Raw genomic sequence first — 24,403 nt, forward strand, 5'->3', positions numbered from 1 at the left:
ACACACTTACACACTAACACACTCACAAAGTATTTGCTCAGTTACTGTGTGATCAGTATTTTACCAACCATTTTGTTATTGCTCACTGTTTATGCTTTTTTTTTTTAGTCTTGCTCAAAAAAGCTTACATTTTAAAGAACATTGACAGCGCTTAGAACCTACACAAAGGTTGGTGTTTGTTTGAAGAGTGAAATATGGTCTTTATAGTGTTACAGGAGGAATTGGAAGGCAGCTTCCAGTCTTTTGCATTTCCCCATGAGTCAAAAGGTGCACAGTTGTTGCTCTGTGAGTTTTCTGTTTTGTGCATGTTTTTCATCATGCTGTTGTTGGAGTCCAGACTGCTGTCAAGCAATCAAAATTTTGATGGTTTGACTTATTGCCTCATTAAGTGAGGAGCTGTTAATGCTCGATGTCTGACCCAGCTTACTTTGCTTCACAGTCAGAGAGTCTCTGAATTTTATTAGATTCCAAAAAAAAATAATTGAATCAAGATATCATTTGCGTGACAAATTTGCACAGATATTTATATTTACATTAAAAAGCCCCCATGTTTTATAACGGCAGGATTACACGCTCTCATTGCCATTGGCCGGGAATTGTTCATTGTAATGAACAATTCCCACCAGGTCTAGGTGAACCAAAACTAACGAAGAGCATAGAAGCAGGACTGTCAAGTGTCACGCATTGAGAGTGACAGTCACGCATTTGGGTCTTTTGTCACGCTCTCCCGCCACACATCGTATTTCTCACGCAGAAAAACTTTTTGACTATTTATCATAAATTTAATATGCCGCCGCGCCCAAAATGTATCTGTCCGCACCACTGTCTCTATGGAACCGGTCAGCAATCAAGCAATCTCTCCCCTGGAGTTCTTAGTCGAGCCTGACACTTATCAGCCAATCAGAAAATAGCACTATCTGGGTAAGATTTAATGCCAAAAACAATGAAAAAAAATTCATCACACACACACACAAATTAATAAATGGAAATGAAACAAAATACAACACAACAACTCCCCCATTATTTATTTATTTTTATTTGATTTTTTGTTTTTTTTGGGGGGGGGTGTTTCTGAGATGTCACGCTTGCCTATCTTCTAGCCCTGTTGAGACTAAATACTATGACTATATATACTATATTCTCAGTGTTGCTCAGGAGAAGAAAAAACACAAAATAATAATAAAAATAATAATAATAATAATAATAATAATAATAATAATAATAATAATTTGTTGTTGTTGTTGTTGCTGCTGCTAATGTTACTGTGGTAAAACTTTGTGGTCTAACGTTGGCTTAATAACACTGACATTCATCTTATAGAGCTCTTGAAGACTGTATTTAAAAGAAAAACAGTTACGACTGTCAAATTACTGAAACCATTGTGAATATAACGTGCACGGATTTGGGCAAGTAACCATAAGCAGTCGCTTTACTAATGACGTACTTCCGGTTCGCCTGCTGAGCTTCGTAGCACGTGTGTTACAACGAGGCAAAGAAATTCTCAACCTATTCGTTATTTTCACATTAAACAGTGGTTTTGAGCTGCGGGGCACAATGACGAAACCAAAGTTTAAGGGGAAAAGTTCTATAAATCCGTCAAATTCCAGCAGTAATCCAGGTAAGAAGCTTCATCACCGTTTATGATGTTAAAAATGTTAGCAGCTAAAAATTAGCAAAGCTAACGACGGAGTGTTGTGTAGAAAATAAGGGTTTTATACGGGGTCGGTTATGATGGTGTGTTTTACAGGGAACACAGAGCGTTGACTTTATGATGTTTGGACTGTAGGTAAACAAACAGTGTAACTCGATTAGAGGTCGTTAGCAGTCGAGCTCATGCTTCATTAGACAGTTACCTTGTTGCTGTCTCACCGCCTTACCTTGTTGCTGTCTCACCGCCTTACCTTGTTGCTGTCTCACCGCCTTACCTTGTTGCTGTCTCACCGCCTTACCTTGTTGCTGTCTCACCGCCTTACCTTGTTGCTGTCTCACCGCCTTACCTTGTTGCTGTCTCACCGCCTTACCTTGTTGCTGTCTCACCGCCTTACCTTGTTGCTGTCTCACCGCCTTACCTTGTTGCTGTCTCACCGCCTTACCTTGTTGCTGTCTCACCGCCTTACCTTGTTGCTGTCTCACCGCCTTACCTTGTTGCTGTCTCACCGCCTTACCTTGTTGCTGTCTCACCGCCTTACCTTGTTGCTGTCTCACCGCCTTACCTTGTTGCTGTCTCACCGCCTTACCTTGTTGCTGTCTCACCGCCTTACCTTGTTGCTGTCTCACCGCCTTACCTTGTTGCTGTCTCACCTGCATTCAGAAGGAAAGACTTGTTGTTGTTACTGCTCACTGCCACATAGCACACAAGCATTCCTAAATCCTGATTCAAGATAACAACCACACTGGGGGAAAATGTCCTCAAAACAGGCGGAAAATAATGTTTACAGCTGTTTTTATTCTTCAGAATCTACAGAAATGTAATCTACTCCTGACCCAAACTTAGTTGTGAGCTATTAAAGTCACTTTTTTATGAGAATTGGGATAAGTAGACCAGCTGGATCGGAAAGACTAATGTTATTTTCTGGGAATTTCTCACGGAAAGTTCCTCTGTTCTTGTGTCAGTAATTGATCTACTACTGAGCAGTGCATGCAGATGCTAACAGGAAAGACTACAGCTGTAAACAATGCATTGAGGAGATCAGCAAGCTTTCAAACCTGTAGACTAATATGTGAGTCTAATCCACAGTCATTAACAGATCAGGAACTTTGACAAGGACTTAGTCGGTAAATCATTTTAGTGAATGAGATGAATTACAGCACGTTTTCGAATGAATGAAGACCTGCATATACATGCGGTACATTTATAATCTTATAGGCATGAATTATTGCAGGTTTAACACCATACCATCATTGTGACTTTACCCAGTAGAGGGGAGTAATATTTTTTGGTGTTGTCTGGCATTCAGCAAAAGCTCAGTGTGTGTGTTTTTTTGTTTTGTCTTGTCGAGTTCCCAGAGTATAAGTTTTGCTTTCAAGTCTCCATCAGTAAACAGCTTCGACAAGACAGACTTCTGGTTATAAATAGAAGAAATGTCCTGGTTACACATGCACATTTTTTTTTTTTAATCATACAGTACACGGTTATAGAAGGGAAATTCATTTATAATGACATTAACCGGTGTCCTCTAGATAAAGATGTTTCCTTTTGAGGTTTTTTTCCACATAACATCTCAGGAAGTTATTTGTTGCCACCATCACCTCTGGCTAGTATTTCTGTAATTCTGTCCATTTTTAAAAGTGCAATGCAAATAGAATTGAATTGAATAAATCTAATCTTCATCACCTAGCTGCTCTAGATGTTATTTGTTTATATCTTACAGTTAAGGTAACTATTTTAAAATTTTTATAGCCTGTGTCGTTTACATGTATTATGAACGGCTTTTGACAAATTGGAATTAACACAAGTGCATCAGCCCTTGTCATCATGGTTTTAGATTAAAAACATTATCATCTTGAACAGTAGTACTGAAAAGTATTGTACGTTTGAATGTTTAGTGTAATCTCTTTTACTAAGATTTTTATTTGTTTTTTAATAAAAAAATTTTTCATTGTATGCAGCTTTATTTAGTTGCTCATGTTCACATGGTCTGAGACTCTCTAATGCCCACCCACCAACCCCTCTCTCTCACTGCCTTTTCTGTAGATCGTGTTAAGGGCTCCGGAGGGAACAATATGAGGGACCGTGCCACTATCAAGCGTCTGAATATGTACAGACAGAAGCAACGATGGTAAGCCTATGACACACATGGATAACATAAGCTAGGCTGAAAACACAGGCGTAGATTTGGTTTGAACTTTGGGGACGGGGTTGAAGTGTGAATGTATATAGTTGCTGTCGGGCGGAAACCTCGTATGTCCAAATTTGGTCAATTTCATATTTTTTCACATATCGATGCTATTGGTCAGTCCCCACGTGGGTCTGTTATTTTTACAAGTTATTAACCAATCTAAAGTCTTGAAAATAGCTTGAGCGCAAATCTCATAACTCCATTGGACACCTCAACTGTCCACCTCTTCCTCACTCCGCGGGAGCGCTTCATGGCATATTTCTCCTCAAGAAGAGTCGCAACGAATCAACATGTCTTCTGAGGTAAATGTCTTCAAAACACTGGGCTCAAAGAAAAAAAAATCTTGACCCCCGCTACTTCTGGTGTTCGTCTGAGGACAGGAATTTAGCGCAAGACAATCCAATGCAACGCGGACTAAACCCTGTGCACTGCATATAAGGTACGGCGTTTTTTTAATTTCCTGAAAAATAACGGTTTTGGAGATACGAGGATTCCGCCCGACAGCGACAATATGTTTCCCAATATATTTTATATTTAATGTAAACAACAAATACATTGGGGGAAAGACTTTGAATCGTCTTTGTAATATTTGCCGCATGATTTCCCTCAGTTTATCTGTCTTTATATCTGTCTTCCCATCCATTTGTCTATCAATCCATCCCTGGCAAAAAATGTGCAATTTGATGTGCTCGTTGGATGCATACTATGCTTTAGCCTTTATTTTCAGTTTACATGTAAAGATCTTTGTAAAGTGCAACAAAATACTATGAAAATATTGTACTTTGGACCATCATAAGTTTCCTGTTGAGGGTTAGGATTGGGTGAAAAGCACAGCGATGGCAGTTTGTCTGTGTTCAGGTTTTAAATGCTCAACCTTGTAACTGGAAAATCGAGACTTTTAATCTCTGAGCCGTCACAGTAAGGTTTCTCCAAATCGGGCTGTCAAACCGCAAACGTCTAGATGGATAAAAGCATCATTAGTACATTTTTGTGTGAAAATGTGGTCTGTGTGAAAGTATGGACCACTATAAAAATTTTTACATAGTACCGAGCCAAGGGCGTTAGAATAAGGACGTTAATCATTAGTCCAGCCTGGAATTCTAACTCTTTACAACCCACACAATGGTTATTGCTCATGTTCTGCTGGTTTAAAATGTCCTCACTGCAATTACTGTTGAAGGAAAATGTAAGCAACCATTTGTTAGCAGCTCAATGCATTGGATTATGTTTTGCCCACATAGAACATGGATAGAATCTGTGGTTCTTAAATATTTCTACAGCAACAGTCGGGGTAAGGTCATCAAGCCCTTACAGTACCAGTCCACTGTGGCACCTGGGACTGTAGCTAGGGTTGAGCCCAACATCAAGTGGTTTGGTAAGTATGTCTGTCTGCATTATATTTTAAGAGAACTGACCATCAGAAATGCTGTAAATGTAGCAGTGTGTATATATTTCGGCCATGTCAAGAAAATTCCCAACAGTGTTATTGGCTACCAGTTGAGTAGAATCGTACACTTCCACTCTGCATTTCTGCCTTTCAAGACTGAAGTGCAACAGGAGAGAAAAAAAGAACAGTGATTGTTGGCATTGCTTACAATTTATTATTTTTATTTTTTTTTTTAACATGCTGTCCTATTTTCGATTGAAACACATCCTAAATGATCTGTTATATCTGTCTTCCATTGGTACTTGTGCAGCCAATACTCGGGTCATCAAGCAGTCGTCGCTGCAGAAGTTTCAGGAGGAGATGGACACAGTGAAGAAAGATCCATACAGAGTGGTGATGCGCCAGAGTAAACTTCCCATGTCCCTACTGCATGGCCGAATCAAAGCACATGTATGTATGCCCGTCAGTACTAAATGCTTATTGAAGCATTCAACGCTTGTGTGCAGGATGCTGAGAGAGCAACACATCCCACTGATGCTTATCTTATTATCTAAAAGCTGGCAGTAACAGGACAGTATTTGTTTGGCAGCATATTTGATACATGATAAAAACTATCAGTATGCAGAATACAAAGAGTCCTACTGATGATGATCAGTGTGGCACCGGAGGAATTTTTTTAGTGAGATTAGTAAGACGGCTTATTGCCCTCTTTGGCACTTTTGAGATTTGCCTTTGCCAAGACTAAAGACTGGAGAGAGATTAAAACATGCTTAAAATAACACTTAAAGTTTTATCCAGTTCCTCATGTTCTAGCAGCAAATGTTGTCTTTGAAGGATTTTTTCCCCTTACTTAAATGGTTCCAGACCTTTAAACATTCAAAACAAAGTCAGGTGAACGTCTCCTTACCTCTTTTTTAGACTTGCTTGTTCTTTTTGGTATCTCTGGAAGTTCTGCTTAAAAAACTGTTATGGTCCAATATTAATTACAGTACCTTGTGTGTTGGCCCTGAACTCAAAAGTCTGTGTGCAGTCAGCTGGACGTAATCTAAATGTTTTCTGTTTTTACTCCTTTAAGAACATGTATGATATGATGGATGATTTGTTTTTCCTTTTTTGTTTATATGAGGTAATAAGAAAACAGTTTGCTTTCATTAATTATGACATTTATAGTTGGAGTGCTCTGTCTGTGCGTTTCAACACCAGCGTGACTTCCTTTTCGGTTGGGTTTTAATTTTTTGTGACCTACTTTATTTTTTTTTTATTTTTTTTTAGCTCATTGAGTCTTTAGTTTAGCTTGGCACACATCACAGCTTCAGTGAATTATGTGGGTTTGGTGGATACTTCTGTTGTTGTAAAGTTTTGTCTACTAATTTAAGGCTAGACATGAATGCTGGCCTATTACAATAACAGTACCAATTATCTGTGCTCAGTATTTAAATAAAAGTACATGCAGATCTTGTGATCTAAATACACAAACATCATAAAGTTCTGCTGAGAACTGCTAGTGAGAACTGCCAGCACGTTGAGGATTTGAAATGAGTCGGTGACTAGGAGATTAAATGTATGTTGGATGGATGTATGACTGAACTTTACAAAAACCTCAGCACTTATTCAGAGGTTTCATGTTTCATAGATGTCTTATTTGATAAGTCTGTATCCGTCCTAGAAAGTTAAAGGGTTGCTAACATTTTGTATACCTGATGTATACTATATGTAAACTATATTGTGCATATACTGTAAAGTTTTACTTGCTATTAGTTCATGATGGCAGCAATCTGGAAGCAATAAGTTGTATGCAGCCCTCATTTCCCTTCTCTGGTGTGCTCTGGAGACTTCTTGCCTTCAGAAAGTCTGACAATGGTTTGGGTTTAATGGTCCTAAACATCGGGCATTGTGTTGAGAACACTGGGATTGTCATGGACGTAGGCATAGACATAGTGACATTTCTTTTCATGTTTTTCCAGGGGCATGGGTAAAAAAAAATGGTACAAACCTATTTCCTGGTCTTGAATAATGATGTTCTGTTGACTAATGTATCTGATACTTATGCCTTGCAGAACGCAAAGGTACACATTCTGGATACAGAGACTTTTGAGACCACATTTGGGCCTAAAGCTCAAAGAAAGAGGCCTAATCTGAAAGTGGGAGAGCTGAAAGAGCTGGCAGAACAGGCTGAGGCTGAGGCTCAGGGTTACGTTGCAGAGAAGGACCGTGACCTGGTGACTGAGGACAGTGGGGTCAGGTGAGATGGTTCTGTAGTAGCACTAGTAGATCATTTAAAATGGAGTTTTCTCCATACATACATACACAGCAGGTAAAATAAGTATTGAACACGTCACCATTTTTCTCAGTAAATTTATTTCTAAAGGTGCTATTGACATGAAATTTTCACCAGATGTTGGTAACCACCCATTCAATCCACACATGCAAAGAAATCAAACCATAGATGTCCGTAAATTAAGTTATGTTTAATAATGTTAAATGACTCAGGGAAGTATTGAACACATGAAGAAAGGGAGGTGCAAAAAGGCATGGAAAGCCAAGACAATCAGTAATTAGAAAGCAATCCTGCCCCTTGTCAATGCAAATTATCAGCTGGTTCTGTCCAAACTGATGGCCTATTAAAAAGGTCTCCTTACCAAGGTATCACACAAGAAACATCTCATGATGGGTAAAAGCAAAGAACTCTCTCAAGACCTTCGCAACCTTATTGTTGCAAAACATTCTGATGGCATTGGTTACAGAAGGATTTCAAAACTTCTGAATGTTCCAGTGAGCACTGTTGGGGCCATAATCCGTAAGTGGAAAGAACATCATTTCACCATAAACAGGCCACGACCAGGTGCTCCTCACAAGATTTCTGACAGAGGAGTGAAAATAATTATCAGAAGTGTTGTCCAAGAACCAAGGATCAATTGTGGACAGCTTCAGAAAGACCTGGAATCAACAGGTACAGTTGTTTCAAAGAAAACAATAAGTAATGCCCTCAACCGCCATGGCCTGTATGCACGCTCACCACGCAAGACTCCACTGCTGAAGAAAAGACATGTTGAAGCTCGTTTAAAGTTTGCTGCAAAACATTTGGACAAGCCTGTAAAATACTGGGAGAATATAGTCTGGTCAGATGAGACCAAAATTGAACTCTTTGGATGCCATAATACACACCATGTTTGGAGGAGAAATGGCACTGCACATCACCCCAAAAACACCATACCAACAGTAAAGTTTGGAGGTGGGAACATCATGGTGTGGGGCTGTTTTTCAGCATACGGTACTGGCAAACTTCATATAATTGAAGGAAGGATGAATGGGAAAATGTACAGAGACATTCTTGATAAAAATCTGCTGCCATCTACAGCAGATTTTGACAATGATGATGATGATGAATGACAATGAAACGAGGGTGGACATTTCAGCAAAGCAATGATCCCAAACACACAGCCAAGGGGAAACTCAACTGGCTTCAGAGAAAGAAACCAGCCAAACACCTGACTTGAATCCAATTGAAAATCGATGGAAAGAACTAAAGATCAGAGTTCATAGAAGAGGCCCACGGAACCTTCAAGATTTGAAGACTGTTTGTGTGGATGAATGGGCCAAAATCTCACACCAGCAATGCATGCAACTCGTTTCTCCATACAGGAGGCATCTTGAAGCTGTCATTACCAACAAAGGCTTTTGTACAAAGTATTAAATATGTTTCAGTAAGCGTGTTCAATACTTTTTCCCTGTGTCATTTAACATTATTAAACATAACTTGATTTACGGACATCTATGGTTTGATTTCTTTGCATGTGTGGATTGAATGGGTGGTTACCAACATCTGGTGAAAATTTCATGTCAATAGCATCTTTAGAAATAAATTTACTGAGAAAAATGGTGACGTGTTCAATATTTATTTTACCCGCTGTGTGTGTGTGTGTGTAAAATATACACTAAATTATTTATTTGACCATCCTAACTATTCATAGCTGTGCTGTTAGAGAAGATTAACCAGTACCTTCCGAATCATGAATTCAACCACACACTTCTTTTGTCCTGTGTCTAATTTAAACAAAATATGATTCTACTTTTTCGGTAGAGACGAGGTTCGTGAGGAAATTTTCAAGAAGGGCCAGTCAAAGAGAATCTGGGGCGAGCTTTATAAGGTACTCACTTTACTTACTTTTCTAAAAGATGCTTCTTATGTTGTGTGTGTTAATATACATATTTTTTGTACATCTACTCAGCCTAACCACTGGCATATCTCTTCAGGTGATCGACTCCTCAGATGTTGTGATCCAGGTCCTCGATGCTCGGGACCCCATAGGCACACGATCCCAGAACATTGAGACCTACCTGAAGAAAGAAAAACCATGGAAACACCTCATCTTTGTACTCAACAAGTGTGACCTGATTCCCACCTGGGTGACGGTGAGTTCTACTTCAGTAAATCTTCTGCATTTGTCTCAAAGCTTTCTCTTTCACCGGAATTCCCATTACACCTAGGCACGGTGTACTGAAACCTGACAGTTAAAAGTTTTGGTATTAAGCAAGATCTTCTTTTTTAACTAGGATCAGCCTTGCATCAGCATGTTTTTGTCAGTAGAAATGGGTAGAATTTACAGATGGTGACCTTTAGAACAGGCCTGTAATGTTTACAACAGCTATTAATTTTATGGGGCATTCATTGTATAGCTTGTGAGGTCTTAAATAATGAGCTGTTTTCCTCCTAGCAATCCTATGGCAAATTTGTTGTTTCTTCTAAGTGTCTGCTTTCAGATTGTTATATTCTGATCTCTAGCAGCCCTTTATTAAAATATGGCTTTGATATTTTGGTATATGACTTTAATTAATGATGTTTCTTATTACAGGATTTTAATGTTATTTATGTGATTCTTATGTTTTACTCTGTTTAAAGCAATAGGACTTGCATAGCAACACCTCGTTCTCATTTAATATCTAAGCACTAACATTTTTCCTGTATGTTTTTCAGAAACGCTGGGTTGCAGTACTGTCTCAGGAATACCCCACATTGGCCTTTCATGCTAGCCTTACCAACTCCTTTGGGAAAGGCTCTCTTATTCAACTCCTTCGTCAGTTTGGAAAGGTTAGCGCTCACCTCAACTATTTCGGTCGTTTTGTGTCTGTCATCATTACGGTGAATCAAAAGCAGGAAGTAGAAGAATGGCCAGTAAAGTGCAGTTATAAGCTCCAGAGTGCTATTTCAAATTTGAGAAAAACTTGTCACAGACATCCAGCCTCTATTACCACCTTTACAGTTACTAGGCTACACTACTATTTCCACATCTGTTTCTGAGCTTTTTTTTTGAGACCCTAACCATAAACAAGGATTTGGAAGCACACAAAAGGAGCGTAGAGTTAAAATATAAATTCAGCTGAAAGTTATATTGCTACAAAGCCATTTATATCCATCTCAAGGTAATCTTGCCATCTAAAGTGGCTTGTCTGTTGTGTGTATTAAAGTACTAAAGTGTTTTATTTATATATATATATATATATATATATATGAAATCTATATAATGTAAGATGTAAATATATAATTTATTTTATTTTTTGTTTACCTTTTAGTAAGGTAGTTGGTTGTTACTGTTTAAATTCTTTTTTCTTTTCTTTATTTATTTATTTTAATTTTCATCGGCCCTGGCTGAGATGAAAGCTTCTTTTAGTTTAGTTTTTTTTTTTTTTTTTTTTTTTTTAATGGTATTTGCTTTTTAATTTAACTTGATGATCTGCTAGACTATTTAGACAAACATAATGACTTGCACATCAGAGACAATTGATGTAGATTCCTCTATATTGAATTGAGTTGTTTGTTCTTGTTCTTCTCCAGCTCCACGTAGACAAGAAGCAGATCAGTGTGGGTTTCATTGGATATCCCAATGTTGGGAAGAGCTCAGTCATCAACACGCTTCGTTCCAAAAAGGTCTGCAATGTGGCTCCTATTGCTGGTGAGACCAAGGTAAGCATTGAGGGGAAATAAAATAAAATTTTATTACAACATGATGTCGTGCTTTAGTATACACATTTCAAGTCCATCCTAGCATGTTTTTTACGTTAGATAGATTTTCAGTTGACGTGCATGATTAATCATCATTAGCCAGCTTGGGCAATTTTGCAAAACATTGAATACATAATATTCAACAAATTTAAGTTTGTTTATAGCGAAGTACACTGGTGATCAAAGGATTACATGCAAGCAAGACAGTGCATAAGCTCTTGACATATGTTAACATTTTGGATGTCTTTAAGTTTCCAGCAGTTTGATTTTAGCTACAACATGGTTGCGTTTATGCCTGTGTGAAAATGGGTTGTTTACCCCGTCTTCATCTTGTCAAACTTTTCTTCTCACTGTACAAACAGGGCTGAATAATGGTTTTCAGGGAATTAGAGAGAGATTAGAGACCAGGTTTCAGATTGAAAACAGGCAGCTTTCACTAAGCTGTATTTTTCATCATTTTTCAGAAGTAAATTATTTCAGATTTCCTTGAAATGTTGAGATTACAATGGTCTTGCTTACTCTGGGTGTGGTTTTATTTTTATTTTTAAGTAAACCTTTTCGTTCTTTGTAACCGAGGTACGGTATAGGGGACAGTACAGATTGCATATAGCATTCATGTACCAAACTAGTATATTGGTCACGTGCAAATATGTGCAACAATATACATACGCTGACTGCCCACCATGTGTGAAATAAAACACTGAAAATTGTCATGGCATCCACATCAGCCATTAGTTTAGTGTGGTTTAGAAAACACTTTTAGTACTGCAGGTAGTGGCATAACATTAAACATCAGAATGCAAAGAAATGTGATTTTAGTCGTTTTTGACCATGGCATGCTTGCTGGTGTCAGATCAGCTGATTTAAGTATTTGATAAACTGCTGATCTCCTGGGATTTTTACTCACTACAGTCTATAGTGTTTACACAGAATAATGTGAAAAAATGGAAAACATCCACTGAGAAGGAGTGCAAATTACCTAACTTGTACTGGCTACTACCAGCATTTATACCGTTGCAAAACACAAGTCCTTTAAATCTGGTTCCATGATGAGTTCCGAGTACTCCAGCAGCCTTCCGATCACCAGATATGAATCCAGTAGTCGACTTTTGGGATGTGCTTGCATGGGAGATTTGCAGAATGAATGTGCAGCAGACAAATCTGCAGCAACCTAGACCAGACTCTTAAAGGAACGTTTCCAACACTTTGCACAAGCCATGCAATGGAAAAGACCAAAGCCGGGTCCTATCCACTGTCAGTATGGTGTTCCTAATAAAATGACTGGGGATTATATATTAGTTTATTTTAGTACATAAATAATATACAGTGTCGCTTGAAAGTTTGTGAACCCTTTAGAAATTCAGATATTTCTCCAGAAATATGACCCAAAACATCAGATTTTCACACAAGTCCTAAAAGTAAACAAAGTGAATACAAACAAACAAATGAGCCAACAATATTATATATTCATTTAATTATTGAGAAAGATTATCCAGCATTACATATCTGTGACTTGCAAAAGTATGTGAACCTTTGCTTTCAGTATCTGTTGTAAGCCCTTGTGCAGTAATAACTACACAACAGCTTAGAAGAATTTTATTCCATTCTTCAATACAGAAAAGCTTCAACACCTTAGTTGTAAATCTCACACATTTGCATCATTTAGCAGACACCCTTATCCAGAGTGACTTGCAACTGAGGGTTAAGGGCCTTGCTCAGGGGGCCAGCAGTGGCAGCTTGGTGGACCTGGGGTTTGAACCCATGACCTTCCGATCAGTAGCCCAACACCTTACCCACTGAGCTATCACATCACACGAACTGCTTGCTTCAGGTCCTTCCACAATTTTTTTTTCTGATTCTTCAGGACATTGACTTGGCTATTCTAAAACATTGTCTTTTTTCCTCTTTAATCATTCTTTGGTAGACAGACTTGGGTGCTTGTTCTCGTTGTTTTAGTGCATGACCCATTTTTTTCTTGAGATTCAGTTCAAGTACAGATGTCTTGCCATTTTTCATTTAGAGATCACTGGCATAATTCTGAACTCATTGTATCATCAATGATGCCAAGCTGTCCTGGCCCAGATGCAGCAGTAGCCCAAAGCATGATACTAACACCACAATATTTCATAGATGGTATAAGGTTCTGATTTTACTTTCTCCAAAATAATGCTTCATCAAATAAAAGTTTTATTTTGGTCTTATTCTTCCACAAATTATTATTTCAACAGTCCTCTGTCTTGTCCACATGAACTTTAGCAATCTTCGTGGGCAGCAATGTTCTTTTTGGAGAGTAATGATTTTCTCTTTGCAACTCTGGCTTGCACAACTAGGTTGTTCAGTGTTCACCTGATAGCAGACTCAGGAACAGTAACATAAGCCAAAGTAAAAGATGCATTTAGTTGCTTAGAATTTACCCTGTATTCCTTTCTGTCCCAACAGACTAATACATGTCTTGCTTTTGGAGTGATCCTTCTTGGTTTACCACTTCTGGGGATGTACCAATGGTCTTAGAGTTCCTCCATTTGTACGTAATCTATATGACTGAGACCAAAAGATTAAGAGAGGATTTTCTAACCATTTTGCAGCCTGATGATGTGGGATGTGGTAGCTCAGTGGTTAAGGTGTTCGAATGAGCAAGGCCCTTAACTCTCAATTGCTCAGGTGTATAAACTGAAATAAAAAAAATGTAAGTCACTCTGGATAAGAGTGTCTGCTAAATGCTGTAAATGTAAATGATGAGCAACAATAACTCTCTTTCTGAAGTCTTCAGAAATCTCCATTGTTTTTGCAATGATCCCCTTCCACAAACGCACATCATGAACATCTTGTTCTGTAAATAAAATAGGACACTCATGGAGACCTGATTGTCATCTTATTGACCGAAATCAGATGGACTCTAATTTGACCTTGAAATTAAGTTCTAAACCTAGAGCTTCACATACTTTTGCCTCTCACAGATATCTAATATTGAAACATTTTACTGAATAAAAAAAAAAAAGGTATAATATTTGTCATATAATATATTAGACAGGAGAAAACCCCATCTAAAGTAGATGTGAAAAAAAAGAGCAGACACTTGTATGTCGTATGATTCAACAATCTCATTTCTGTCTACAGTCAAGAGTGGCACACAGTACCACACCTGACACATCTATACACACAGCGCCCCCTTGCTTTGGCCAGTAAGGGATTTACAATAAATTATGGCATTAGTCTTTTTTGGCATTTTGTTTGCTGTTTAAGTTCTCATCTCCCATTTCATACAGTCATGTCAATTAATTATTAGCTAATTAATCTTATTTATATAACTATATAGTACTATACTGTATAACTTTAGTATTTTTCAGTGGCTGTAACTGTGGCCAGGGAGCAACAGCAGCCCCTGCAGAACTATTGAGCCTTATTAAATTATTCAAGGGTTTTGCTAAAGGCAGGTCAAAAGGCCATCTGAAACGGTGCTTGGAAGTAAATGTTTGCCACAGGGTACAGTTGTAGTTTCAACGTAGTGAGACAGTTTTTACATCTCATTTTTATTTAGTTGTGCATTTTCTAACATTTTTCTACAAAGCACCACAGGGCAGCTTTATTGTTCTTTAAGGATATGAGATGCTTAGAGTTTCCTTTGTCAGATAACAAGCATGACAGACTGAGCCTATTACTTCAAAAGTCAAAGCCATGACACTCTGACAGCTCTCTGATATTTATTTATTCTTTCATTTATTCTTTTTTTAGGTATGGCAGTATATCACACTAATGAGACGCATTTTTCTGATTGACTGCCCTGGAGTTGTTTATCCCTCTGAGGATAGTGAGAGTGACATTGTGCTGAAGGGAGTGGTAAGTTTGTTGCTTTCTGTCAGATTTCTGTTTGCTGCTCTTTGTGACCCCACCCAATCGTTTTATATTGCATCCATCATGTCTCATTCCTAGGTCCAGGTGGAGAAGATCCGTAACCCGGAGGATCACATCGGGGCCGTTCTGGAGAGAGCAAAACCCGAATACATCCAGAAAACCTATCACATCCCATCCTGGAGCTCTGCTGAGGATTTCTTGGAAAAACTGGCCTTTCGCACGGGAAAACTGCTTAAGGTGTGGCTCCTGACCGTGGTCAAGCACATAGCACGCTAAAGTACAATCCAACTCTCAGCAAACAAGCCCAAAGCTCCGATATTCTCATGCATGCCTGCGGATAAATTTCGAATGCGCACCAGGGTTGGAATCTGTCTAAGCGGATATGTGGGTTTTTACTCCTGATTGTTAATGAAAACATGCCTTTAACTATGCAAATGTTTTCCATTTATAAATACAGCATAAAAACTAAATGAAACATAATTCTAGGGCACTTTGTAGCCCCTGCTGCTATTTGGCTTGTGCAATTTTGTCAAGCGGTACAGGCATCTGTATTTGGAGAGAATGAATCTTGATGCACGGCATCAGTGGTAATGAAGTTCACAGGACAAAAAAATGTCTGAGTCTCTAAATCTTTACATATTCCTTTACAAATTGACAAAATATAGTCTAACCTAAGGCTTGGGTTAAAAAACTACCATTTATAAGGGATTATATCTCTCCTCCAGTCCTTAATTAAAACTCTGGGCCAAATCATGAACGACAATTTCTATTGCAGCAGCAGTGCTTGGCGCTTGTAGGATCAGTTGTTAAGGAATTGTCTGTGATGATGTAAATGCTTTTTTTATATTCAGTATTCAGTCTTATTCACCTGTTTAATCCCTGTATTATTTGAATACCTAATTTAGTATTGGGTTGTGAATGTTGGAGTGTTTACTGAATCATAGGCACTGAATATCTCTGTTGTGTGTCACATGCAGGGAGGAGAACCTGATATGCCCACTGTTTCCAAAATGGTGCTAAATGACTGGCAGAGGGGACGCATCCCATTTTTTGTCAAACCACCTGGATCTGAGACCGATGAGGAGGTAAGATTAAGGCTGCTTTTGTACAGGATTCTGGCCTCATTTTTAACATTACTCTCAGATCAGGGCAGAAAAACACAAGCTGAAAACACCACTATTGCCCCTTTTCCACCGAGGCAGTTTGAGTGCTGGTTCAGAGCCAGAGCCTAATTTAGAACCAGTTCTTTCTTTTTAGACAGCCAAAGCACCGGCTCTGAACCAGGAAAAGTGGTTCTTAAGTAGCACCAAAACGTTGCTGGTCTAGACTTAAGAACCGCTTGTGTCAGGGGCTGTGGGCGGGGCTACTGTTAGCGCATTTGTTAATGTACCTTAAGTATACTAATGTTTAATACACTTTTACTTTACCGCAATATGATACATGATAGTAGGTAGCTACATGCTAAGGCTAACTTTTTTCTGTGTTAATGATAAAATAACGTTATGTACTTTCTCGATTACAACCTCCGTTTATACAGATTACATGTAGCTGCACGTACACGTTGGATTCGCCGTGTTTGGGTGTTAATGTAGGTTCACAAAGCCATGAGCATTAACAGTAAAGCAACATCCGCCATTGTTGATGTGTTTGTGTTTGCTGCTGCTGCGCTAACGTTGCTGTGTAACGTGACACGTATACAGTGACGTCAGACTCGGCTCTGTGACGGCTCTCTAGCCGGTGGAAAGGCAAACCGGTTCTTAGAAGGTTCGCCAGTGGAACCAACTTTGAACCAGCACCAGGACTAGCTCTGAACCAGCACCAGGTTCTTTTTGGTGGAAAAGGGGCAAAAATGCACTTCATCAATTCACAAGTCAGTATCTGGCAGTTTAGAGTCTCAGGTCTGAAGCAACCAGGAGTGATAAATTAGTGAACTATATAACTAGATCAAGATTTTGATTTTGTAGGCTTTGTGCTGCTTAGGATTCCATCAAATAGACATTGAGTTCTTTCTGAATCTTGAGTTCGTTCTGAAAGTCTATGTACATGACACTCAATCTACACAGTACAGAATGGTGCAGTTAAACATCATCAGGAAGTTTTCTTTCCTGCATGTAACAGCATTTCTCCACCAGAAAGGGCAGAATTTCTACCTCCAGTATCTTTTAATTATCTTCCTGATGACAGCTGAGCGTACAAACAAGAGGCAAAGGTTATGTCAGGACACATGTCTACAAACATCGGTCACAGCCCTTATATTTCTGGTACACCTCATCACTAACAGGTTTATTTTGGATCGTTTTTTGAACTTGACATCTGCAGTTTAAAAATGTTTTAACGAATGTCATGTTTACTGGGGAAAGTGATCCAAGCACACATTTCAGGCTGGAAAATTCATTTCTGATATTATGAAATTGTGTGGAAAAACAATTTATAATGTGTTATTTTGACCTGAACAGAATATATGGTGGTGCCTGCCAACAGACTTTATAGACTGAGGGTATTATCTGATTCTCTCTGAATCTGAATATATTTAAATATAAATAAAGTAAATAAAGACACTCAAACCTATTACATTAACCATGGTTTGATTGTAGGTTGTGAGAACTTCATACCATTATGATTCTACCCAAAATACTGCTTATATTGGAAAATTACAGTCTGGCCCAAGGAAAACAAAACAGTTGGCATAGTGAATAACAAAATAAAATAGATTTAGAATCTGACTGACATTTAAACAGGAGGGAAAAACAACCTAGGCTTGCTTAAATCTCCTTGTTGTAGGAGGTCATTGTAGGCTATCCAAAATATTCAGTTGCCTCACACAGTGAACATTAAAAAGCAGCAGCAACATACTTTCCATCTCAAATATTAGTCATGCCTTATTTGGAAAATCTTTTATACTAAACAAGCAGGAAAAAATATCATTTTAAAATATATATATATTTAAAAAAATGACAGACGAAAGTTTGTAAATGTATAAATTCAGTGTGGAAAAACAAAATTGTGTAAGCTTTGTTTGAACATTGTAATATTCTGTGGTAAGTGCTTTCTTTTTTTCCTGTCAATTTTTCACTATTGGAAAGCGAACCTGACTGATTTGAACAGATTTGCCAATGGCAGTATTTTTTGTGTATGTTAGACAGTGTTCTATGCAATACCTCGGGTCATTACAGTGTATTGTATTTCCTCTGCATACATAAAAATACCTTACATTATAGACATGTGGTCCAACTGAAGCAGTATTTGAGTCTGGAGCCAAACAGAACATAAGGGTTTAATATATCATGTTTTGCTTTGATTGACTTATTCTAACAAGATGTACCAAAAATGACTTACAGTTTAGCCTAAAGTTACAAACACCTAGGCTAAAGATATTCTACTGTTTTTTTTTACAACACTACACAGTTTGTGTTCACTAAATAACTTGCTGAAAGAAATGTATGGTAAGATAATCAGATGTGACTTTGCCATTACAAATGTAACTAATGTGTCGCTATTCAATAGTTTAAAAATAACCTCGGATCTGACACAATTGAATAGAGACTGATTTGTTTAAGTTGTAATGACTTTTAGATCTTTTAATCTTCTGATTGGCCAATTATTATAATGTGGAATGTAGTGTGGAATGTAAAACAGAAGTGTGGGCTACACTGTTAAAGCCGGTGCCATTTTGCCCTTGATAACTTGGAAGAATCCAAGCAACTCAGCCTCAGAAAATAACTGTCTACTTCTACAAGTCTAGTTCCACCTTAGGACAAATTCCCAACCAACTGAAGCATTTGTACAGCTGTATCCAAATACAAAAATCTCAGAATCTCGTGCACACTGCAGTGTAAATGAAAGAAGCAGAATTTAACTCTCAGGTCAAAAAGGTTGAGCTGAACCCCAGAACATCATCAAATGAAATGTTAAAGGAGTTGCTGATAATCAAGCTTATTTATGCACCTTTAACATTATTGTGGCCTGATTGGCTGTTGGACAGTGAGAGAGCCTCTTCTCGAACACCATAAAAATTGCGTTTGCGGAAAAGTACCAGAATTTTTTGTGTGTTCTCTGGTCAGATAAAGCAAACATTTAACTTTGTGGCTATAATGGATCATGTTGTGGGGTCTTTTGCTGGAAAAGGGACTGATTGACTGTGAACGCCAGAAAATAGATATTTTCCTGCAAGGCAATGATCCTAAGCATACCTCCAATGTTGTAACAAATTGGCTTAAAGACAACAAAATGAAAGATTTGGATCAGTCATCACAAAGCCCTCATCTGAGTCTCATAAAGTTTATGGACTGAACTGAAAACGCATCTCAAAGCAAAGAGGCCTACAAACCTGACTGAGTTATACCAGTTTTGTCATGAGGGACAAATTCCAAAAGGAAATTCTGGCATCATCTTGTGTGAAAGTTGTGGGAAGCTATACCAATCATTTGATTGCCTCGAAGCAGTTAAAAGGCAATACCGCCAAACACTAATGTACAAATGGAAACATTTGACTCGCAAGAAAATTAGAATAGTAAATAAAAGCACCTTGTAATAAATCTTTTTCTTGGCCATTGTGCAGTAACATGAAATGTGTAGAAAATTGATTTTGACCATCTTTAACCAAGGAGTATGCAACCTTTTAGCCTCAAGTTGTAAATGGCACACATGAACTAATAAACTAAAATGTCATGCATTTTGTCCTTCCTCACAGGGTTACACACAGTTGCCAGTAGAGAGGAGTGAAGTGGATGCAGTTTATGAAGACCAACTGGAGCAGCAGAACACAGAGGTGACTGAACCCACTGAGTTTGATGCACAGCTGCAGCAGAAACAAGAACATGTGCAAAGGATCATTGCTGGTGTCAAGCAGAACTTTGGCAAAATTAATGTCGCTCCCGAGTTCAGCGAGGAAGACCTCGTACCAGTGGAGATGCCTGATCTGTCAGACTCTTGTGGATCAGAGGAAGAGGATGAAGAGGCAAGGGAGGAGGAGGAGGAAGAAGAAGAGAAAGATTTGGAGGAGCATGGAAGTGCAGAAGCAGAAAATGTAAAAACAGAGGAAGGAAAAGAGTTGTGTGTTCCTGGCAGTTCTGACAGAGCTGTGGCCAAGAGTACACGTGAGGTGAACAAAGAGTTGGACGAGAAGATATCCAAACTGAAGCGTTTCCTCGACAGCGCCAAGTCCAAACGTTTCTCCACCATTCGGTCTGTATACGCCTTTACATTTGATGCTTTCTCTCTGCATTTGTGTGCGCTTCCTTTTCTTTAACAAGTTTGTGAGGGACTATGCAAGCAGGGTTATGTAAGGTGAACACTTGTGCTCTTTTCACATCAAGACTCCTTTTCTGTCAGCTCTGGCAGGAGCCCTGGACTTAGCTAATGATTTATGACGTATTTTCTAATGTTTTTTGACATTGCATTGTTGTTTTTCTGGGTTTCGGGATCTAAATCAATCTTGGAAGCTCTGACCATGACAATAGTAAGATGGGTGGCCTGTAAGTAATAAGCTGTCTGCTTTTATTTAACAGAATTCCTAAGGGCCTTTCGGAGAAGGTTTCTGTTTCAGGGGAAACAAACACACACAAGCAGAACATAAAGAAGCCACAGTCAAAAGGTGAACTAACTTTTGCCTTCACTATTAAATTATCTTTGAAAACGAGTATGTTAAATAAATGTTAATGATAAATGTGAGCTGGTTCATTATTGTACAAGTTGTATTTTCAGAAATTATTTTGAGGCTTTAACCTTTTATTCTAGGTATGTCTGAATTTTGGATTGACTAATTTTTGCACAAAAAATCTAAGTATTTAACAGAATACAGATCTTTTTTTGGAGCCATATTGGTACAAGTTGACAGGAGGAGTGAGGTGTGAAGTTTTATAGTTGTTAACATTCGCATTCCTCACATTACCTTAGCAGCGGTACAAGTCAACAGGAAGAGAAAGGCTTTCGACAATGAGGAGCCGGTGCGGCAGAATAAACTCTCATGTAAAGAGGTATGTGTTTTTCTCCGTGCAGCCGACTGCTGTCAGGGATTCTCGTATGTATACCCAGACACCTCAAGTTCACTGTAAAATGTTCCTGGGCTTCATTAAAACAAGTCATAACCATTAATATTCTCTCACTATCTTGCTTGTCTTTTGCTTTTAATCTCCCCAGAAACGAAGGCTCGAACGCACACAGAAGATAAAGAAGGTCGGCGTCCGCTACTACGACACACACAATGTTAAGAACAAAAATAAGAACAGACAAGTGCCCACGGAAGGCAATAAAGGCAAAAGAGCTAAGCGATAAAAGAAGTTGCTTAGTCACAACTGTATTTTCTATGGACTTGTCTAGTTTGGGACAAGGGGGTGTGGGACATGAAGGTGTATGAGGAGCATTTACTGTGAGGAACTGGAATTGAATCAGAACTTCTCAAATGCACTTTATTCAATACACCATCCAATCACATAAGTGTCCACTACACCATATTTTCTCTGAAAATGTACACCAAAGGAGAACTCCTAAATAAAGTAAACATGTTGAAACATTATTATATTGAAAGATTTGTTTAGAAATAATCTGAAGCATAACACCTTTATTTCTTTGGTGCAATGATGGCATCCAACTGGGTCTAAATAAACAGAATAGGAAGAATTATTACATGTCAAATGTCTCAGCCATTTGTTTTAAAGGTGATTAGTGCCTTATAAAGCACATACCTTCAGTTGCTGGTTGGTGCGTTTGAGAAACTGGATCTCCTCTGTGTGCTTCTTCTCTTCGACTTGTCTCCGTTCACTTTCTCGTCTCTCAATTGCCTCACATTTTGCCTTCAGCTCGTTCACCTGCATTTCCAATTCCCTCTTCTCATTCTCTGAGTCTGCAATCTGCACAAGTTACAGTTTCAGATGTATGTAGATATTTTTTTTTAATTAAATTTGCAAAAACAGGAATGAATTGTAGCAACAACCTCCTTCTCCATGTCTGACTTCCCTTGCTCAGCCTGCAAAGCTTTCCTCATGCCGAAGGCCACACTGCTCTCATATAAAGTCTGATAGGCCTCAATAGTCATGCGAATTTCATCTCTCACTCGTAAAAGCAACACACCTCTCTCAGCACAATTGATGGTAACTTGTCTGATTAGCTCATCTAAAGGACAAAACAAAGGAATACGTTTGAATGTGTTGATTTGGTTTGTACTAAATCTTTAAGGATTTCTTCTCCTCCTCTCCACCCCCACCCCCAGGGTGTGTCAAGAAGCTGTACTGTCTCCCTTGTTTCTTACACATAATGTACCAACAATGCAGATTATGTAATCCTGTTTTAACAAGCCATTTGTTAAACCAACCAAAGCACTGTGTGTAGAGCTCTCTGCGGACAGGGCAGATGCCCGTATCTCTGGCCTGTCTCTGCTGCAGTCTGAGATCCAGTTCCTCTTGCAGATGAATGACGTCTATCCGGGTACATGGCATGCTGGACACCCGCTGTACCAACAGCTGATTATTCTCCACCCATTCCCTGCAACCATGTCACACACAAACACCCTTAATGTCTAACATATTGGGATAAGTATTAAAGAGAGAGATGGACTTACCTTGGTGGTAGGATGGTATTAAGAATCTCTTCTGTTTGCTGTTTAATGGCATCAAATGAAGGGCTTTTGGGTTTGGGTGGTGGTGGAACTGGACCAGAGATGACAGGCTGCTGAGGACTAACCTTCAGAGGTCGAGCCTTAAATTGATATAGCGAGAGTTTCATAGTTACATTTCAAAGATTGTTGGTTAAAGTCAGGTAAACTACAAGCTTGCTGACTACTGTTACTACATTCATAATAAAAGTCATCAACAGCAACTAAATAGAACTCCCTTATGTTAATAGATGAGCTGGAAAGACAACTAGCCTATTTATCTCTAGTTACATATAACGAGCAAGGCTAGTTAAGTTAGCACTAGCCAGTGTTACCTTTGGTGAGATCTTCTCGGTGTTTTTGCTCACCAGCTCTGGGTTGTCATACTTTAGCAAAGACTCGGTAGAAGAAATCATGTTCATTCAGGTCCAATTAAAAGTTATATGTATTTAACTGCATTAATTTAAACTTTTAAGATGAAACAGTGTTATTTTGGCTAACCTGTCTATCTGACTAGCAGCGCTCGTGCCTTTGCTGTTTTACGGTTACTACGGCAACTCGTGTTGCTTAAACACACAGACAACACAGACAATAAAATTCAGAATAAAAAAAATACACATGAAAATACAAATCGACGAAATAATCGAAAACTAGATAAATTGTATGAGCAGTTGTGCTATAGATGATAGAATGTACTAGGATGGATGTGGTGGTAAATAAATGTAAGGTTATTGCACATTGTTATTGTACGGAGTCTCCCAGGGGTCATGTGATAAAAAAAATAAAAACTAATAAACCGTGTGATCGGATTATTAAAACTCAGCGCGCGGATTAATAAACCGTACAATCGGAATAACTCAAATTAAGCGCTCGAGCGCGCGGATTAATAAACCGAGCGCACTGTTTGGTTCACTGGTCCGGATTCAACGTTCTGGACGTGAACTGGGATGGAGTTCATACAGCCAGCACAACAACTTGAAGGTAAGTAATCATAATTAAACATTTAAATGAATTTTTAAGGTTTGTGCATAATTTTGCATGTTCCACACATCTATGGCACATCTTTAAAGGGCTTTCACAATAAAGCAAATTGACCTGTGACCCATCTGTTTTTCTTCTTCTACTTTAGGGATTTCTCTTTAGGAGTCGCCACAGCGAACTCTATACTGTCGCACCAATAGAAGGATGTTGCAGATAAAGGATGAAGGTCATGTTCTCTTTCAACATTAACTTCGTCCTTCATCTGCAACATCCTTATACCAAAATAACCATCTCCCTTCTCTGTACATGTACAAACCCTCTCAATCTAACCTCTCTGACCTTTTCCCTAAAACAGCCAACCTGAGCTGCCACTCTGATGTGCTCGTTCCTAATCCTGTCCATCCTCGTCACTCCTAAAGAGAACCTCACCATCCTCATCTCTCCTACCTCCATCTCTGCCTCGTGTGTTTTCCTCACTGCTACAGTCTCTAAAACATACAGCAGTGCTGCTCTCACTACTGTCTTGTACACCTTTCCTTTGATTCTTTCTGGCACTCTTCTGTCACACAACACTCCTGACACTCTTTTCCACCCACTCCAACCCGCCTGTACTCGCCTCTTCACCTGTTTCCAGGTGTTCCTCCACCTGCTCTCTTCTCTCAATACATAACACAATGTCATCCACAAACATCGTTGTCCACAGAGATTCCTGCCTGACTTCATCTGTCAGCCTGTCCATCACCATAGCAAACAAG

At 38.7% G+C, this 24,403-nt stretch overlaps 2 protein-coding genes across 3 annotated transcripts; one reads left to right on the forward strand and one right to left on the reverse strand.

Annotated features, from left to right (window-relative positions):
* Positions 1 to 1,414: 1,414 nt before the first annotated feature.
* On the forward strand, positions 1,415 to 21,700 carry gnl2 (G protein nucleolar 2). Of its 2 annotated transcripts, none has more exons than XM_060869913.1 (16): positions 1,415 to 1,618; positions 3,695 to 3,779; positions 5,120 to 5,214; positions 5,537 to 5,676; positions 7,284 to 7,468; positions 9,308 to 9,374; positions 9,481 to 9,639; positions 10,202 to 10,315; positions 11,060 to 11,188; positions 14,960 to 15,064; positions 15,158 to 15,316; positions 16,057 to 16,164; positions 19,770 to 20,263; positions 20,587 to 20,672; positions 20,975 to 21,054; positions 21,218 to 21,700. In XM_060869913.1, exons 1-16 carry the CDS (start codon positions 1,555 to 1,557, stop codon positions 21,350 to 21,352), a joined length of 2,205 nt encoding a protein of 734 aa, XP_060725896.1. In that variant the 5' UTR covers positions 1,415 to 1,554; the 3' UTR covers positions 21,353 to 21,700. The 2 variants fall into 2 exon arrangements, with proteins under 2 accessions (XP_060725896.1, XP_060725897.1); XM_060869914.1 differs by having other exon boundaries at positions 20,978 to 21,054.
* dnali1 (dynein, axonemal, light intermediate chain 1) lies at positions 21,538 to 23,363 on the reverse strand. Its single transcript, XM_060869915.1, has 6 exons — positions 23,003 to 23,363; positions 22,635 to 22,771; positions 22,389 to 22,558; positions 22,011 to 22,189; positions 21,763 to 21,927; positions 21,538 to 21,674 (listed from the first exon to the last, which is right to left on the reverse strand). Exons 1-6 carry the CDS (start codon positions 23,087 to 23,089, stop codon positions 21,639 to 21,641), a joined length of 774 nt encoding a protein of 257 aa, XP_060725898.1. The 5' UTR covers positions 23,090 to 23,363; the 3' UTR covers positions 21,538 to 21,638.
* Positions 23,364 to 24,403: the final 1,040 nt, after the last annotated feature.

This window comes from Tachysurus vachellii, chromosome 5 (assembly GCF_030014155.1).
Source record: "Tachysurus vachellii isolate PV-2020 chromosome 5, HZAU_Pvac_v1, whole genome shotgun sequence".
Taxonomy (NCBI): domain Eukaryota; kingdom Metazoa; phylum Chordata; class Actinopteri; order Siluriformes; family Bagridae; genus Tachysurus; species Tachysurus vachellii.

Excerpts from the sequence above, each read along its gene's own strand:
- gnl2 (XM_060869913.1), top strand. The coding sequence starts at position 1,555 with ATGACGAAACCAAAGTTTAAGGGGAAAAGTTCTATAAATCCGTCAAAT. Across the intron at positions 5,677-7,283 it reads ATGGCCGAATCAAAGCACAT|AACGCAAAGGTACACATTCT; the intron begins GTATGTATGCCC and ends TATGCCTTGCAG. Across the intron at positions 11,189-14,959 it reads CTATTGCTGGTGAGACCAAG|GTATGGCAGTATATCACACT; the intron begins GTAAGCATTGAG and ends TTCTTTTTTTAG.
- dnali1 (XM_060869915.1), bottom strand. The coding sequence starts at position 23,089 with ATGAACATGATTTCTTCTACCGAGTCTTTGCTAAAGTATGACAACCCA. Across the intron at positions 22,772-23,002 it reads CCGAGAAGATCTCACCAAAG|GCTCGACCTCTGAAGGTTAG; the intron begins GTAACACTGGCT and ends TATCAATTTAAG. Across the intron at positions 21,675-21,762 it reads GCACCAACCAGCAACTGAAG|ACCCAGTTGGATGCCATCAT; the intron begins GTATGTGCTTTA and ends CTGTTTATTTAG.